This window comes from Pongo abelii, chromosome 3 (genome assembly GCF_028885655.2).
Source record: "Pongo abelii isolate AG06213 chromosome 3, NHGRI_mPonAbe1-v2.0_pri, whole genome shotgun sequence".
NCBI classification, from domain to species: Eukaryota; Metazoa; Chordata; class Mammalia; order Primates; family Hominidae; genus Pongo; species Pongo abelii.
The window spans coordinates 97,521,350-97,540,661 of record NC_071988.2 but is presented as its reverse complement, the minus strand read 5'-3'; the positions used below and the strand labels follow the sequence as shown (position 1 = coordinate 97,540,661).

General features: G+C 38.3%; 1 protein-coding gene and 1 pseudogene across 16 annotated transcripts in view; one reads left to right on the top strand and one right to left on the bottom strand.

Moving 5' to 3' along the window:
* Nucleotides 1-19,312, top strand: part of CCDC158 (coiled-coil domain containing 158) — a 110,400-nt gene that overhangs the window by 71,585 nt on the left and 19,503 nt on the right. For 9 of the 16 annotated variants that reach the window (XM_063723462.1, XM_054554075.2, XM_054554065.2 and 6 more), the window contains 3 exons: nucleotides 106-198; nucleotides 778-903; nucleotides 17,725-17,882. In XM_063723462.1, the coding sequence (XP_063579532.1) occupies nucleotides 106-198; nucleotides 778-903; nucleotides 17,725-17,882 (377 nt within the window). Of the gene's footprint in view, nucleotides 1-105; nucleotides 199-777; nucleotides 904-16,724; nucleotides 16,821-17,724; nucleotides 17,928-19,312 lie in introns of those variants that run through there. The other 7 variants (XM_054554073.2, XM_054554071.2, XM_054554078.2 and 4 more) reach the window with 3 other exon arrangements.
* LOC103890449 (sorting nexin-5-like) lies at nucleotides 6,232-12,813 on the bottom strand (annotated as a pseudogene).

The window sequence follows — 19,312 nt, the reverse complement described above, 5'->3', positions numbered from 1 at the left end:
GGCAGGAAGATTTTTTGAAGAGATGGCAGCTCTACATTCATAGGTTAATAAAATATAAGTGCATAAAGAATGGAAGATAAACCATTTATGATTGCTCCATTGTAGGCATCTTTGCAGTTTGCAGAATGTCAAGATATAATACAGCGTCAGGAGCAAGAATCAGTGCGCTTAAAACTTCAACACACTTTGGATATAAAAGTAAGGTCATCATAAATAGTAGTTTAAGCAAAAATAATGCCTTTCTTTGATATGCTTTTATATTTTCTTGTGTACCTTAGATACACATTCAAGTATATTTCAACATTACCTGATACTTAACAGCAATGATAAGATCTGTACATTGTTATATACTATACCTATCCTTTTCATATAGTAATAAATAGAAGCATCACTATCCTTAGTTTAAAATAGGTGAGTTTAAAATAGGTGAGTGAAGGTACTAGTGAAGTTTACTAGTACCTGCATGGGAATACCCAAAGCAAGAGTTTTCCTGCTCAGGAGTCAAGCGAGTACAAAACCCTAAGTGCAAATATATTTGCTTGTTTGGGGAATAGCAAAAGTGATGTAATCTACATGACAAAACATGTTTTTTTTTAAATCGTACATTTTACACCGAAATATATGTCTATTTTAAGAAGTGTACTTTAAAGCTACAGACATATTTTAAAATCTCAATAATGGATTTTGCCTGTGAAATCAAAAAATATATTTCGATTTCACAATTCTTTATAATTGCAGGCTGGCAGTTATTTTGCTTACCTCTATATTGTTTTCCAGGAACTTCAGGGCCCTGGATACATCTCAAATTCTTCATTGAAACCACGCCTTCTCCAGCCAGCATCTGTTACTCGTTCTCATTCTAATGTACCATCTTCGCAGTCTACAGCCAGCTTCCTGTCTCATGTGAGTAACCAGTCTTATGATCCATTACGCAAATGACATATATGTAAGTAATTTTAAATTGGAAAGAATTACACTAAAAAATAATATCTCTATATCCATAGCATTTTCAATTACTAGATTTTAGATTTATACATTTTCCTATAAATTCAATGGAGTCCAGGTGAATAAAAATATTTTCTTCACTATTTGGTGTTTTCTTATCTTCAATTCTTTGGTTATTTCCATCACAAGAATTTCCAGATTACAAAGCAAATAGTGAGATAGCTAAAATAAACATCACTTCAAAAGGCAAAGGCAAGTTGGTGGTATATTTAATAGTCTACCAAAATGAAAATTATTTGCTATATGTGGTTTCTTTGTTAACTTATTTATAACATAATTTTATTAATTATAAGACACTTTTATTCCCTTTAATTAAAATATTAGAAACTTTGGAAATTTTTTAGTTAAATCTTTTATACTTTTAATGCTCAGAAAAAAATATGTGCAATGTAAAATTCAAGTTTGTTTTCTCTGAAGATATGTATTTATGAAACCACAAATCCCTTGCAACCAGTATTCAAATGTAGAGAAATAAGGCATTCCATAAATCACACATGAAAATCAATTAAATTAGTTAAAAGTCCTATCTTACACATGGCAACAGGATCACCAGTAATCTGTTGTTTCACCTGTACCATTTAAATGAAAATTATGTACTGTTTAAATGACTAAAATGGAATCCTCTCACACACTTAAGATGTGTGCGCTGAAACATAAGCTATCATACAACAAAGAGTAGTCTATCAAACAATAGAATAATAATATTAGTGTTAGAAGTTAAGCATGTTTCTCTCTGGAGACTGAAATTCAGAGATGCACAGGGGAAGGGCAGGAGACTGCTGCTTTTTAAGTGTTACGAAATCATTTTATTTTTAAAAATATGTACATGTTCCATTGATAAAAATTAAATTACCCTCCCCTTTCCAAAAATAATTTTGCACATCAAACAACAACAAAGAACATTTGACCAGGAGTCATTGGAACCATATTTTTAACTCTTTGTGTGACCTTGGGCGAGTCAGTTAAATATATTGCACCTTGATCTTTTCCTCTCTAACGAGTAGTCTGGACAAGATGACCTCTAGGGTCACCAAGAAAGATTAGCTCTGAAATTCTGTGATTTTTAATTACCCAAAATCTATTAGATTTTTCCTAGCAGCTTACTATATAGATTGTACTTGATTATTAAGAATGGCATCCATCACTGAAAAAGTACTAGTCATTAGCTTAACTTTAAATTTTAACTTAAGTATTTATTTGTTTATTTATTTATTTTTTCCTGATACAGAGTCTTGCTCTGTCACTGAGGCTGGAGTGCAATGGTGCAGTCATGCTCACTGCAGCTTGAACCAGCCAGGATCAAGCAATCCTCTTACCTTAGCCTCCCTAGTAGCTGGTACTAAAGGTGCATGCCACCACGCCTGGCTAATTTTTGTATTTTTTATAGAAACAGAGTTTCACTATGTTGCCCAGGCTTGTCTCAAACTCCTGGGCTCAAGCAATCCTCCCACCTTGGCCTCCCAAAGTGCTGGGATTACAGGTGTGAGCCACTGCTCTTGGCCTCAACTTAATTTTTAAATAATAATTCTAACAGCAAAAATGAACTAGATTTTTAAAATATACTGTCAGACATGCTTTATACAATTAATTCCTTCTCTTAAAAATGTTTATTATATAATTTTACACAATAAAAATAATATTCATTCTTTGTTTTGTTCACTGATGTTTGCCAAGTACCTATGACAGTGTCTAGCATATATTCAATAAATATTTATCTCATGGATGAATGAATTCACTGTAGAACATTGTCTTCAGGTCACCATTACTTCCACTGATAAGTCAATTGTAAATCTTGTTGTTGCTGTTTTGGAGGTAGTTTTTTCTCTGACTGTTTTCAAGATTTTCTCTTTGTTTTGGTGTATAACAGTTTGCCTATCATGTGCCTAGATGTGCTGGTCTTTGTATCTATCTTTCTTAAGGGTAGTGGTCTTCCTGATGCATGGATTGAAATCTTCATCAATTTGAGAAAATTTTCATCCCTTATCTACTCAGTTTGTTTTCTCTATTTTCTTTTTTCCCTCTGGGACTCTAACACATGTATTAATTGTTTTTTCATCATGCCTTATATGTCTTTATATTCTTTACACTTTTGCCCATCCTTTTGTCTCTCTGTGCTTTCCTGGCCTATTTTCCTGATAATTAATTCTCCCTTCACCTGAGTCTAATCTATTAAACCCATCAATTAAGTTCTTCATTTTAGAAATTGTGATATTTAGTACTAGATTTCCATTTAATTCATGTTTTTTAACAAGTTCTTTACAGAAATTCTCAATATTATCTTTTACTTTTTTGTATTGTTAAGTATATGTTATGGTCCACATGTTTGTGTTTTCCCTTAGATTCATATGTTGAAACCTAAACCCCAAGGTGGAACCAATGAGAGGTGATTGGGTCATAAGGGCTCTGCCCTCACAAATGGTATTAGTGCCCCTTTTTTTTTTTTTGAGACAGAGTATTGCTCTGTTGCCCAGGCTGGGGTGCAGTGGCGCGATCTCGGCTCGCCGCAAGCTCCGCCTTCCAGGTTCACGCCATTCTCCTGCCTCAGCCTCCCGAGTAGCTGGGACTACAGGTGCCTGCCACCTCGCCCAGCTAATTTTTTTTTTTTTTTGTATGTTTGGTAGAGACGGGGTTTCACTGTGTTAGCCAGGATGGTCTCGACCTCCTGACCTCAGGATCCGCCCACCTCGGCCTCCCAAAGTGCTGGGATTACAGGCCTGAGCCACCGTGCCCGGCATTAGTACCCTTTTATAAAAGAGGCTTGAGAGAGCTTGTTTGCCCCTTCTCCCATGTGAGGACACATAGAAGGTGCCATCTGTGAGGAAGAGCTCCTCACCAAATGCTGAATCTGCTGGCATCTTGATCTTGCACTTCCCAGCCTAAACTGTGAACAATAAATTTCTGTTGTTTATAAATTACCCACTCTAAGGTATTTTCCTATAACAACCCAAACAGAGTAAGAAAATAACTGTTTTAAAAACTGGCATATAATAATTATATGATTTGAATCCCCTCCGAGCCTGTGTCGATTTTTTCCCTTGGTTTCTAGTCACTTTGCTGTTTGGTCTCTTTGCTTCCTCTTTAAATAATTGAGTCTGGACACTGTATGTGAAAAAATTACAGAGATAATTTTGGGTTCTAGGCGATTTTGTTCCTTTTTTTAATTTTTAAAAATTATACTTTAACTTCTGGGATACATGTGCAGAACATGCAGGTTTGTTACATAGGTATACATGTGCCATGGCGGTTTGCTGCACCCATCAATCCGTCATCTCTTTAGGTATTTCTCCTAATGCTATCCCTCCCCTAGCCCCTCACTCCCTGACAGGCCCTAGTGTGTAATGTTCCCCTCCCTGTGTCCATGTGTTCTCATTGTTCAACTCCCACTTATGAGTGAGAACATGCGGTGTTTGGTTTTCTGTTCTTGTGTTAGTTTGCTGAGAATGATGGTTTCCAGCTTCATTCATGTCCCTGCAAAGGACATAAACTCATCCTTTTTATGGCTGCATAGTATTCCATGGTGTGTATGTGTCATGTGCCTAGATAGACTGAATAAAGTCTATCTAGGCACATTATCCAGTCTATCATTGCTGGGCATTTAGGTTGGTTCCAAGTCTTTGCTATTGTGAATAGTGCTGCAATAAACATACATGTGCATGTGTCTTTATAGCAGAATGATTTATGATCCTTTGGGTATATACCCAGTAATGGGATTGCTAGGTCAAGTGGTATTTCTGGTTCTAGATCCTTGAGGAATTGCCACACTGTCTTCCACAATGGTTGAACTAATTTACACTTCCACCAACAGTGTAAAAGCATTCCTATTTCTCTACATCCTCTCCAGTATCTGTTGTTTCCTGACTTTTTAAGATCGCCATTCTAACTGGCATGAGATGGTATCTCATTGTGGTTTTGATTTGCATTTCTCTAATGACCAGTGATGATGAGCTTTTTTTCATGTTTGTTGGCCGCATAAATATCTTCTTCTGAGAAGTGTCTGTTCATATCCTTCACCCACTTTTTGATGGGGTTGTTTGGTTTTTTCTTGTAAATTTGTTGAAGTTTTTTGTAGATTCTGGATATTAGCCCTTTGTCAGACAGATAGATTGCAAAAATTTTCTCTCATTCTGTATGTTGCCTGTTCACTCTGATGATAGTTTCTTTTTTTTTTTTTTTTTTTTGAGACGGAGCCTTGTTCTGTCACCAGGCTAGAGTGCAGTGACATGATCTCTGCCCACTGCAACCTCCGCCTCCTGGGTTCAAGTGATTCTCCTGCCTCAGCCTACTGAGTAGCTGGGAACTACAGGCACGTGCCACCACGCCCAGCTATTTTTTGTATTTTTAGTAGAAACACAGTTTCACCATGTTGGCCAGGATGGTCTCAATCTCTTGAGCTTGTGATCCACAAAGCTTGGCCTCCCAAAGTGCTGGGATTACAGGCATGAGCCACTGCGTCAGCCTAGTTTATTTTGCTGTACAGAAGCTCTTTAGTTTAATTAGATCCCATTTGTCAATTTTGGTTTTTGTTGTCATTGCTTTTGGTGTTTTAATCATGAAGTCTTTGCCCATGCCTTCGTCCTGAATGGTATTGCCTAGATTCTCCTCTAGGGTTTTTATGGTTTTAGGTCTTACGTTTAAGTCTTTAATCCGTCTTGAGTTAATTTTTGTATAAGGTGTAAGGAAACAGTTTCAGTTTTTTGTATATGGCTAACCAGTTTTCCCAACACCATTTATTAAATAGGGAATCCTTTCCCCATTGCTTGTTTTTGCTGGGTTTGTCAAAGATCAGATGGTTGTAGATGTGTGGCATTATTTCTGAAGCCTCTGTTCTGTTCCAGTGGTCTATATGTCTGTTTTGGTATCAGTACCATGCTGTTTTGGTTACTGTAGCCTTGTAATATAGTTTGAAGTCAGGTAGCATGATACCTCCAGCTTTGTTCTTTTTGCTTAGGATTGTTTTGACCATATGGGCTCTTTTTTGGTTCCATATGAAATTTAAAGTAATTTTTTCTAATTTTTTGAAGAAAATCAATGGTAGCTTGATGGGGATATCATTGAATCTACCAATTACTTTGGGCAGTATGGCCATTTTCACGATATTGATTCTTCCTATCCATGAGCATCAAATATTTTTCCATTTGTTTGTGTCCTCTTTTTTAAGATTTGTAGAAATCAAAATATTTATTCACATAATTTTAAACTAAAGTTAAAGCTAATAAATCTTCCATGGTAATGATTTAAGTGCAAGTGATGCTTGGCTTTCTTTCACATTCATTTCTTTTCTTCTGAGTGAAGGCATATCAGTTATTCTTGAACAAGTCAATACAGCTCTGCAAAAGGGAGTCATTGTTCCTGGCATGTTTTATTTCCAGTTCAGACATTTCAATGAGAATCTTTCTAAATGCTGCCACTCTCTTCGGTTTGAAATTTATCAGTTCTTCTTTTGCAGATTCGGAAAGCTGTTCAAATTTCTGGCAGCACTCCTGCTGGTGTGCCTCAGCCAATTTGACGTCTTTGCTCTTTAACCAGGCCTTATCCAGAGCTTTGTTTGAGTTCTCATAATCAATGAGGGCTTTGGTGTGTCTGTATAAGAGATCCTTAGCAGCTTCGATGTTGAGCATGTAGTATCAGAGGAGCTCTGTTAGCTTCAGATCTTCATCTGATGAAACTTGACCTCCTACTTTCCTAAGTTTGTCAAATAGCACAGCAACCTTCAATAGGTACTTTTTGATGACTGTGGGCTCTTCTAAAGCCAGGCTATGTAAGCAGGCTGCAGTGTGGATATAGACATCGGCAACATTTTTATGAGATCTGGTCATTTTGTCAGCTTTCACACAAGAATCTTTGATCCCATTGTAATAGTTAGTAAGGAAGTTCTTCTCTTGCTCAAAGAAGTCATCTACCTCCCTAACTCCAGTAAAAAGGACTTCTTCAGCACTTTTCACCACACTTTTGAAGAAGCCACCAAACATTTCTTTAGTATTTTTCTGCCTAACACTTAGGCTTCCAGTTCTTGTTTAATCTTGGCAAATTCTTCTTTGGTCATAGACCCTTCACTCTCTCCCAGTTTCTGCATCTTCTCTAGAGGACCATTGAAGTTGGGCTTCATAGCAGCAGGTGGAATAATAAGCCCAGCATAGTCTGTTGTTTCAATAAGGGTGTCATGTAGCCACACAAAGTCTTCATGTTGCCTTGTAACAGAAAACTCTGGGCTCTGAAACGTGGGCAGTGTGGTCTTTGTGTGCACTGTAAATTTGACTTTCTCTCTCTCACTGAGCGCATCAGGTATGTCAACCTGAACCGAGGGATCAACATTCAGGTCCACAGATACAGATGTCAGCTATTCATCAGCTTCCCAGCTGGGGTACATCAGGCACTGGCTGCAGGACAACCCTGCAGCTCTTGAGCTCCTGCCCACCAGTCTTCATAAACTCACTTGTGGTCCAAATTTCACTTATGACTCACTGTGGCACAAGACAATACCACCAGCAAAGCTGCCTCTTCAAAAGATTTAATGGCTTACATGTTTGTGTCCTCTCTTATTTCCTTGAGCAATGGTTTGTAGTTTTCCTTGAAGAGGTCCCTCACATCCCTTGTTAGTTGTATTCCTAGATAATTTATTTTCTTTGTAGCAATTATGAATGAGAGTTCACTCATGATTTGGCTCTTTGCTTGTCTATTACTGGTGTATAGGAATGCTTGTGATTTTTGCACATTGATTTTGTATCCTGAGACTTTGCTGAAGTTACTTATCAGCTTAAGGAGATTTTAGGCTGAGGTGATAGGGTTTTCTAAATATACAGTCATGTCATCTGCAAACAGAGACAATTTGACTTCCTCTCTTCCTATTTGAATATTCTTTATTTCTTTCTCTTGCCTGATTGCCCTGACCACAACTTCCAATACTGTGTTGAATAGGAGTGGTGAGAGAGGGCATCCTTGTCTTGTGCCAGCTTTCAGACGGAATGCTTCCAGCTTTTGCCCACATTTTTTGTTGTTTTCTAAAGTCTTCTCTTTATGTAGCTTTCTGTTCTTTCATGGATACAACACTTTCTTGGTTTGTTTATTTTGTTTTTTGAGATGGAGTCTCACTCTGTCACCCAGGCTGGAGTACAGTTGCGTGATCTCGGCTCACTGCGACCTCCGTCTCCTGGGTTCAAGCAATTCTCATGCCTCAGTCTCCTGAGTAGCTGGGATTACAAGCACCCGCTACCACACCTGGCTAATTTTTGTATTTTTAGTAGAGATGGGGTTTTGCCATGTTGGCCAGGCTGGTCTCAAGTGATCCGCCTGCCTCAGCCTCCCAAACTATTCGGATTACAAGCGTGAGCCACCATGTCCAGCCAATACTTTCTTGTTTCTCTTTAAGGATATTAACTTTGGTTTTTAAATAATTTTTTGTGTTACCTGAATTATTAATGTTTCTTGGAATTCATTGTTTTGTTTTTGTAGAGACTTTCTTTTAATGCTTGGTGACCTTTGGATGTCCATTCATATTTAAGACTGAGGCCCTAAAAAGCTATCCAAAGCTTTATGTAAGGTTGTCAGGGCTTTTCAACTGGTAGATGGTTAGGTATTGCTTTTTTATTGAAGGACCCAAAAATTATGTATAGGTCTTTATTCTTGGGCTGATCAGTTTCCCTAAAGAGGGATCTCTTATTCCTGACTTATAGGTATAAGTCTGTCAGAATTCTGTGACGTGAGTGGGAGAGGAAGTCTAGGGTAACTATTAATATATATCTATGAAGTCTCACTTAATACTCATATTTAACATTTGCAACTTTACTCCTGCTATACAAGATAGATATCTCTATGGAGTCCAAAGTCCTTTGGTTCAACTTTACCCAAAGATTAAGCCTCTAAATTCATTTAGGGGGAAAGAATGAGTAATCACCTGAGTATATGGAGACAGCTTCTGGGATTCTAACAGCTTCTCCTATAGACTTAGCCAATCCTCCAATTTTGCTGCCCTGTTTCTTACCCTGGACTTTGAAATACATGAGACCTCCAATTCTTGAGCCTTCCTGGAATACTCAGAGGCAAGGTAGCTTGCTTCACATTGGCAGCTTCTGTGCAGGTACTGTAAGTTTTAACTTTGTTTTGCTAAATTAATTATGAATTATCCATTTGCCTGCCCTCTCCCAAAATTTTGTTAGCATTACTAATCTATTGTTATCTGTCCTTTCCTCTTTACCCTTTTTAATTCCTTTAGTGTCATTTTAATGGGGCTTAGGATAGTACAGAAATTAATGCCAAGTTTATAAGCAGAATATTACTGTTTACATTGTTCTACATTGTCCCTTCATTTATTATTTATCTTTATTTTAGTCTCTTTATTTTACAATTCTAATAATAGCTTAGATTTACTGAAAACTCCTTTGCAAGGCACAGTGCAAAGTACTTTGGAGATTAGTTCATTTCCCACAACTACTTAACATGAGGTAAGTGCTATTGCTATACTTATTTTACAGACAGGGAATCTGAAGCTTGAAGAAGCTACGTGACTTACACATGGTTTGCACAGCAAAAAGACACTTGAGTCTGGGCACTGTGGTTAATGCTTGAAATTCCAACACTTTGTGGGGACTGAGGCTGGAGGGTTGCTTGAGACCAGGAGTTTGAGACCATCCTGGGCAAAGTAGTGAGACCTCGTCTGTACAAAAAATAAAAAAAATTATTCAGGCATGTTGGCATTTGCTTGTAGTCCTAGTCAGGAGGCCGAGGCAGAAGGATTGCTTGAGTCCATGAGTACAAGGTTGCAGTGCCTGGGCAGCAGAGTAGGACTCTCTCTCTCAAAAACAAAAATAATAATAATAATAGTAATAATTTCGGCAAGACTTATCCAGACAGCCTGAGTCCAGAACTTATGTCCTTAATTATTATACTGTACTGTTTCTCTACATTATACAGGTGATTGATGTTCATAAAAATAATTTTAAGTTGATGATGTAAATAGATACCCTATATGAACTATTACTGTATTTCATTAGTCTTTGTGAATGAGGATCATACAGTTTTAAAGATTCAAAGGCAGTTGAAATTATCCAGGTGATTTTCTTGTGTTAAAAGTAAGAAAGTAGGAAAACCAGAAAAGTAATATTATGTGATTTGGCCGAAACTCAAACACCTAGAACATGTATTACTGTATCTTTGTGTGTGTACACACATACACATATACATGCATATACACATATATATAACTGATAGTTTGATATAGGAGCATTGTAGATTAATATTTCAAATAGTGGCTATTTTAACATAAGAAATAAAATATATCTAGGATGATAGAATTGATTTTGGCTGTGTATTGAATTCTATTCCTATGCGCTACAATTTGTTATTGCTGTGCTTGATCTTTGCCAATGAAATATACATGATGTGGCAAGATTTTTAGCGACACTTCATAACTTTTTTCCTGTTTCCTGTCCATCTATTCCTAATATGTTATGTAAATGGTATACTTATATTCCATTTTTATTACAATGTTCTAAAAGGAATATAAATATAAGAGATGAGTTTGGGGCAGACATTCTCAAAATAGAATGGTTGAATTCAAGCTGAATGAGATCAAGCTGTTATTTTTAGCTTTTTCATTTATCTTCTATCTTTGGAGAATGGAGACAGAACTGGTTGAGGAGTACACTCTCCCTAGGCCTCACTTATCTTACATCATGACTCATGACTCATAAGTTTGCCTGTAATAGACTTAAGGCCATTAGAAAAAACAGTATTGGAGAAGATAGAAGTACATTAAAGATATAATTTATGAAAAATTTTAGAAACAAGTCTAACATAAAATGATTTCAGAGTCATTGATTTCAGAGTCACAATGTAATAGGAAACTAACCAAACCACAAAATAAACCTTAAGCTTAACAACTTAATGTATAAGCTTGTATTCTTCCCATAGCACAAAAAGCTTGTACAAGTTTTACCCTGCAAATATATGTGCCCTAGAAATAGCCTTAATGTGTCTCCTAAGGCAGCAGTTCCCAACCTTTTTGGCACCAGTGATCAGTTTTATGAAAGACAGTTTTTCCATGGAACAGGTTGAGGCGGAGGATGATTTTGGGATGATTCAAGTGCATTACATTCATTGTGCACTTTGTTTCTATTATTATTACATTGTAATATATAATGAAATAATTATACAACTCATCATATTGTGGAATCAGTGGGGTCCCTGAGCTTGTTTTCCTGCAACTAGATGGTCCCATCTGGAGGTGATGGGAGACAGTGACACCCAAAGTGCGTTGCTTATGTCCAGTCTACTCCCTAATCTCGTCTGGTTGCTGTCGCTGCAGAAAATGCTGCTTCACAAAGATGGGATGTTGGAAATGGAAGCAGGCTTTTCCATGCTTTTGTGGCAATCTCAGGATATTCTGCCTTGACTTTAATCCAGAACGTAGGGAGATTTGAAGTTGTCTCAAACATACTTTTAAGGCCACTGTCATTTGCAATCTCAAGCAGTTGATCCTCTTCTAGCATGGACAAAGCCAGTGCACCTGGTTTATTCACAAATGGGTGACGGATCCATTCCTTCCCAGTTTGGGGGTCTTTTGTGATTGGGAAGTAATGCTTAAACTCTTTTGAAAGCTGAGATAGGTGATCATGCACTAGCTGGGAGAAAGGAGGCCCTGGCACAGCCTCTTTCAAAATCTCTGATAATTTTGACACATGTCAAAAATCCCAATGTTAACTCGTTGCTCCCATAATTCCAGTTTGACTTTGAATGCAGCCCCTTTACCTGCCAACTTGAACATAGTTGTTGTTCTCCCCTGAAGTGATAGATTGAGTTTGTTGAGCAAGTTAAATATGTCACACAAGTAAACAAGTTTTGTGACCCATTCTGTGTCACTGAAACGTGCTGCCAGTGGTGACTTTTTCTAAAAGAAATCTCTGGAGTGGCTCTCATAACCCAAAAACTCTGGTCAGTGATCTACCTTTAGAAAGCCATCTCACTTTTGTGTATAGCAGAAGACATGTATGCTCTGGGTGCATCTCCTCGCAGAGCTGTGTGAAAAGATGAGTTAAAGGCATGTACTTTAGTGTGGTTAATAATTTTAATCACATCCTGCAAAACATTGTTAAGTTCAGGTGACATTTTTCAGCTAGCCAGCATCTATCTATGGAAGACACAGTGCATAAACTCACATTCAAAATCGACCTCTTTGACCCGAGCAGTGAAACCAGAAAGCTGTCCAGTCATGGCAACCGCTCTGTCCATGCATATACCAACACAAAATGACCAGTTTCCCTGATATGTAATCATTCAAAGACTTGAATAGTTCTGCAGCTGTGGTGTTGGTTGGCAGTAAAAGCACACATAACATGTGCTCCTGCACATCCTCCTGAAAAATATATAGCACAAAACAGGCATTGTTGCCTTGTTAACATCAATAAACTTGTCAATTTGGATTGTGTACCGTGGTGATTTATTAACCCTCTCTAACAATTGTGCCTCACTATCCTCTGCTATTTCATCTATATGTCTAGTTATGGTGCTAGCTGAAAGAGGAACACATGTCACCTTTTGAACTGCAGCTTCTCCTAAAAGTTCACGACAAATGTACGTAGCAGCAGGCAGGATCAGCTCTTCACCAATAGTAAGGGGCTTCTTCACTTTCTCAATGCAGTTAGCCACTAAGAATGATGCTCTCGGTGCAGACACATTTGACGAAGTGGTGGCGTTCAATAATTGCTTCTGTTCTTCATGTTCACGGTTTTTTTTTCTTTTGAAAAACTCCAAAGGCTTGTCTTTTAATAAATGGTCCTTTGTCTCCATGTGACAAAGCAGTTTTGAAGGTTTCATGGTTTCATTGGATAGCTGGTCACCACATATTATAAAAAGAGGGCTTGGAGAATTTGAATCGTCTATTGCAATGAACCCATAATTTAAGTAGGACTCTTGGTATTTTCTTTTAAATGCAGCTTTCTTTTCAATGCAGCTTTCTTTTCGTTGGCAGTCTTAGAGCCTTCTGCTGTCTCATCATTGGGTCTTTCCCCCTTTTCAAAGAAGCTTTCCAGTGATGATTGTGTTTGTTCATTTTGGCTAGGGTTCTCTTGTGGGCTTACCAAAACTGACTGAGACAAGTGCGCAGTGCAGGAAAGAGGTGCAGGCAAAATGGTAAATCAATTAATGGGCAGGACACACATGGACAAAAATCAGTGTCTAGTTCTGACTTAAACCCTGCCACCAGATGCAGCTGTACAGTTGATGTACATCAACTCACTTACCACTATAAAACCAGCCACCAGATGCAGCTTAATTGTTACTTGCCACATACTGATAGGGTTTTGATAAGTCTGTGAGCAATTGATTTATTATGGTCTTTGTGCAGTCAACCCTCTCTGCTAATGTTTTTTGTTTTGTTTTGTTTTGTTTTTTTGAGATGGAGTCTTGCTCTGTTGCTCAGGCTGGAGTGCAGTGGCACAATCTTGGCCCACCACAACCTCTGCCTCCCGGGTTCAAGAGATTCTTCTGCCTCTGCCCCCCGAGTAGCTGGGACTACAGGCATACGCTACCATGCCCAGCTAATTTTTGTATTTTTAGTAGAGACGGGGTTTTGCTATGTTGGCCAGGCTGGTCTTGAACTCCTGACCTCATGATCCACCCACCTCGGCCTCCCAAAGTGCTGGGATTACAGGCTTGAGCCACTGCACCGGGCTTTTGCTAATGTTAATCTGTATTTGCAGCCACTCCCCAGCACTAGCATCACTGCCTTAGCTCCACCTCAGATCATCAAGCATTAGATTCCCATAAGGAGTGTGCAACCTAGATCTCCTGCATGTGCAGTTCACAAGAGGGTTCGCACTCCTATGAGAATCTAATGCCACCCCTGATCTGACAGGAGGCGGAGCTCAGGTGGTAATGTGAGTGATGGGGAGCAGCTATAAATACAGATGAAGCTTCACTCACTCTCCCATCATTCACCTCCTGTTGTGTGGCCCCATTCCTCACAGACCATGGGCCAGTACTTGTCCAGGGTTTGGGGACCCTTGTTCTAAGGGTCAAAGGACTGGGGTAGGGGAGAGCAGGATCCTTTGTTGGGCTCTGCTAACTTCAGGAAGAGCGTGTGTTTATTTCTTTACAAGCCTGATAAGAGTTATATGTAACTATATTTTAGAACTATTTCCTAGCTATTTTCTTCTTTTTTTTTTCTTGAGATGGAGTTTTGCTCTTGTTGCCCAGGCTGGAGTGCCATGGCACAATCTCAGCTCACTGCAACCTCTGCCTCCCGGGTTCAAGCAATTCTCCTGCTTCAGCCTCCTAAGTAGCTGGGATTACAGGCGTGCACTACCACATCCAGCTAATTGTTTGTATTTTTAGTAAAGACGGGGTTTCACCATGTTGGTCAGGCTGGTCTCGAACTCCTGACCTAGGTGATCCACCCACCTTGGCCTCCCAGAGTGCTAGGACTACAGGCATGAGCCATCACATCCAGCAGTGCTGTTTTCTAATTTTAAAAAGTGTATTTTGCTCATTTTATAAATCAAGGTATATTTCCTATGAATTAACCAATGAAGTATTTAACATGAATTAATAAAACCATTATAAGCTATACAAACATTAAAAAGAAAGATTGATAATTTTGACTAAATAAAACTTAAATCAGCCAGGCATGGTGGTTCACACAGGAGCGCTTTGGGAGGCCGAGGCAGGCAGATTGCTTGAGCCCAGGAATTGGACACCAGCCTGGCCAACATGGCAAAACCCCATCTCTACAAAAAATACAAAAAAAAAAAAAAAAGCCGGGTGTGGTGGCGTGCACCTATAGTCCCAGCTACTCGGGAGACCGAGGCAGAATGTTCAATTGAGCCTGAGAGGTCAAGGCGGCAGTGATCCATGATCGCATCACTGCACTCCAGTTTGGGTGAAAGAATGAGACTCTGTCTCAGAGAAAAAAAAAAAAAGACATTTCTATTGTTTTAGTGAATACCCAAAAATACAAGGTATAAGACACAGAAGAGGAAGCTTATTAAGAACTTCTGGAAAAGACATAAGGATTCTCAGTTGACCACCTGCTCAGTCTCAGTCGGCGTTATTGTGTGGCAACCAAAAAAGGTTTCAATGATAGCATCCAGATCAAGCAAGGGGGACAGTTCTCTGCTCTGTTCAGACTTTTCCTGAGTACATTTAGCTTGAGGTGTGTGTTGGGAAGTAAGGAGGGGGTGTATGAGTGTAGGATAAAATAAGTATCATTTTTACAGGGTTATGTTATGCTTGTTTCTTATGACCCTAGGTGTTAGAACTGTGACCAGGGTTGGAAGGTGTATGGGTATGGAGGGAAGCTTTTCTCTAAAAGATTTGAAGCTATACAAAAATTAAACTGCCTTCCTTGATCTTTGGTGATCAAGCAAAGGCCAGATAAGCATATTACTACAGTGCCATAGAGAGAATTCTTCATCACTTCTGATATGGGAGTTGGACTAGAACCAAATGATTTTCAGGACGCCTCCAGCCTTGATATTTTTGTGATTTTATACCCAAGCAAAGTATGGGTTATATGTAGTGGAATATATAAAGACAATGATGATCAAATCAAGTCCTTGCCTCTTTGGAGCTTACATTTTCACTGGAGGAGCAACACACATAGAAGTTTGAAAGGTAAGTATTGGGATAAAGTCAATAAAAGAATGTCATAGGACTGATTATAATTAATTTCTAAGTGAATGTTAAATTGAATGCTTTTTTTTTTTTTTTTTTTGAGACGGAGTCTCACTCTGTCCACCAGGCTGGAGTGCAATGGCACAATCTCGGCTCACTGCAAGCTCCGCCTCCCAGGTTCATGCCATTCTCCTGCCTCAGCCTCCCAAGTAGCTGGGACTACAGGTGCCCGCCACCATGCCCGGCTAATTTTTTGTATCTTTAATAGAGACAGGGTTTCACCATGTTAGCCAAGATGATCTCAATCTCCTGACCTCGTGATCTGCCCGCCTTGGCCTCCCAAAGTGCTGGGATTACAGGTGTGAGCCACCGCGCCCTGCCAATTGAATGCTTTTTCAATCCTCATGTCGGCCAGCACAGTGGCTCGCGCCTGTAATCCCAGCACTTTGGGAAACCAAGATGCGTGGATCGTCTGAGTCCAGGAGTTTGAGATCATCTAGGGCAACATGGCAAAACTCCATTCTACAAAAAAGTTAGCTGGTCATGGTGGTGCATGCCTGTAGTCCTCAGCTACTGGGGGTGCTGAGGCAGGAGGATTGCTTGAGCCTGGGAGATGGAAGTTGCAGTAAACTGAGATCATGTCACTGCACTCCAGCCTAGGTGACAGAGTGGGACTCTGTCTCAAAAAACAAAACAAAACAAAAAAAAACCTTATGTACTGTAAAGCATCAGTCACTCTCAAAGAACCTAGGTGCCACAATGACAGGGGAGAACAACATATTTATATATGTTTATGGGTTTTACATTGCTCATTTATAATAAATGTCAATGGCTCAAAAATTTTAACAATAATTGCCAAAGCTTATTTGTTAAACTTTCTGGTGGGCAGAAGATGGGAAGATAAGAAGTCCAGGTTATAACTAAGGTGAGTGACTACTGCCATAGGATAAGGTTTTCTTTATTAACTTTATGAGGTTTTATTCCATATTGGGTATTATGCATATTAGCGTGAGGGCAAGAACAAAACCAGTGTTTCGTAAAATTGGATCATCTTTTTAGAGACAAATGTTTTTATTCACAATTGACAAAGTGATTCACATCCTTATATTTTTAAGCAAATGAAGTCAAATTTAATAATTGAGTGGAGTCTAATTTATGAAACTTTAGACGGACTCATCATGACAATTTCCAGGTAAGATAGCCATCAGTAAACTGGAAAGACATACTTAGCACACATTCAGTTAGTCAGAACTCTTCATATCTTCAGCTGGATATTATATTGGTTTATTAGTGGAGTTGAGAAGAGGAGAATAGGAGGGTTATATTATACCAGTAACATCAGCTCTTCATTGGCATAAACCCTAGAAAATTAAAGCCCAACGAATAAAAAATCTGCAGTGTTCATCCCTCAGCAGCCAATCTGTGTGACAGGTGCAACTTTTCAGTGGGATGGACTCCTTCAGCTAGAATAGCTCAAGGATAGCCTGAGTCTACCTGCTCACCAGTGCACTCTGATCATTTGGTTTCACCTCTTGATATGCCTATTGAAAATGTCTGTATTCCTTATTATATTAGAAATATTTATTGGGGTACACTATCAATCTGAAAATCTCATATTATTCTTAAACACCGACTAACACAGTTTGAAAATATTGGATGTTTCTTTCCTCATCAGTAAAATGTGAGGAGTAGATTAACTCATCTCTAAAGAGCTCCTTAATTCTCAAGTTCTGTTGCTTTATCAAATTAGTTTAGCTTTAAACAAAGTATTGAAAGTTATTTTGTCCAGGTGTACTTGAAAATATTTAATGACATAGTAAGGATGTTCATACTACATTGTTAAAATTTTAAAATAAAAGTAGTTTAAAAAAAATGTAAGTAGTTTGGTCCCATATGTGTATGTGTGTCCATGCACATATAAATTAAATATAGTACTCTGTTGATTATTTCCTGGTTATTATTGATTATCTCTGTGTAATAAGCTTGTGGGTGATTTTTTTGTTTTCCTCTTCTTGCTTTTCCATAATTTCTGTTTACCAGTTGCATTAATTTTGTGATAGGAAATAGCATAGAAATCTGAAAAAATAAGTGTCTTTGTAAATTGTTTTAACTCAGCACTCTACAAAAGCTAACACACTGAAGGAAGATCCAACAAGGGACCTAAAACAGCTTCTCCAAGAGTTGAGAAGCGTGATCAATGAGGAGCCAGCTGTGTCTCTGAGCAAGACAGAGGAAGATGGAAGAACATCTCTGGGAGCCTTGTATGTGGCTGTGTAAGGCTGTGTACACACAGAATGGGAAAGCTCATCTCTTGAATGGTTTGCCATTGAGTTATTCACATGTCACTCTCTGGGAGGGTGAGGTTTAAATAATTTTAAAAGGTATCTGAAGTTACTACCACAGAAAACAATATGAAAATGGAGGAGTTAAGCAAATGTAAAACAACTTGACATTAAGAGAAAACAATACAGTCACTCTATTCAGAAAATACCCAGTGCAAGGTGTCACCCAAAGTCAAGTTTGTAAATTTTAATTCTCAAAAGATTTTATATCCATAATCTTATTGATTGAGACAAGGCAGAGCAGGGTTTATTTATCCCATTTTGTAAATGAGAAAAACACATCTCAAAAGGTCGACGTGTCTGCAGCCACAAGTTCAATGGTGGAGATAAAACTAGAACCTTGAGAACTATATACTCTCCAAGTAGGAGATAATAGGAAATACTTCGTTTTCTCTGTATTCATGCCAATGACTTGATTTGATTATATCATATTAGTAAAAGATTAGATCCAAAAAGAATTCAGCCAGTTCACCAGCCCTTCTTTGCACATAGCTACAGACATCAATGGGAGTCTCCTATTCTTTTGGAGAGTGGGTTTTACTTTTTTGTGTTATCATTTAGCTTAGCTTATCTTAAAGCATTTTAATATGGTATATATATTTTAGTGTTATAATAGCCCATTATAGTAATATTCATTTTCCAATTATATGACAAATACCTAAAAGTAATACTTCCTGAAATAATACCTATATATAAATAGTCTCCAGTTTCTTATGATGTCCAATTCGTATATATTTACCTGAGGTAGCAAAATATTAGCTGAGTTTATCTAATTGTTAATTATTAGTAATAATAGTAAAACATTAGTAACAGTCCAGTTACCTTAGCATAACATTACATTATCTGAAGCACATAATGTCAGAACTGTCCCACTAGCCACTCCAACGAACATTTTCATTTTCAGAGCACTTTCATTTTTGTCATAACTATAATATGCCTTCCAAACCAGGGCAGTATTATTACACTTATTTGACAGATTTGTAAACTTAGGCATAGATTGACATGCCTCCTCCTACGAAGCAGAGGAAAAGCCAGAAGTAAAAGTTACAGACCCTTGCTCCCAGCACTGATCATTCTGAGGGATTACCAGGACTTCCCTGATCAGCTTCCACCACTCCAGCCACTAATGATGGGCTTGGATGCTATTGGACTGTATTGAACATGAATATATTTGGTCCTTACCTTTAGAGAGTTTATGTTAATTTGCTATAATCCTATAAATGACCTTGTCACTGAAGCCTATACTCAGCGTAAAGTTTTTAAGAATTCACGGGAGGAAAGCATTTCTCTGTCGATGAACTCCAGAGCCCTTTGCAAAATTTGCTTGGAGGCCTAAAATCTACAGCTGTCACTAAAAGAAA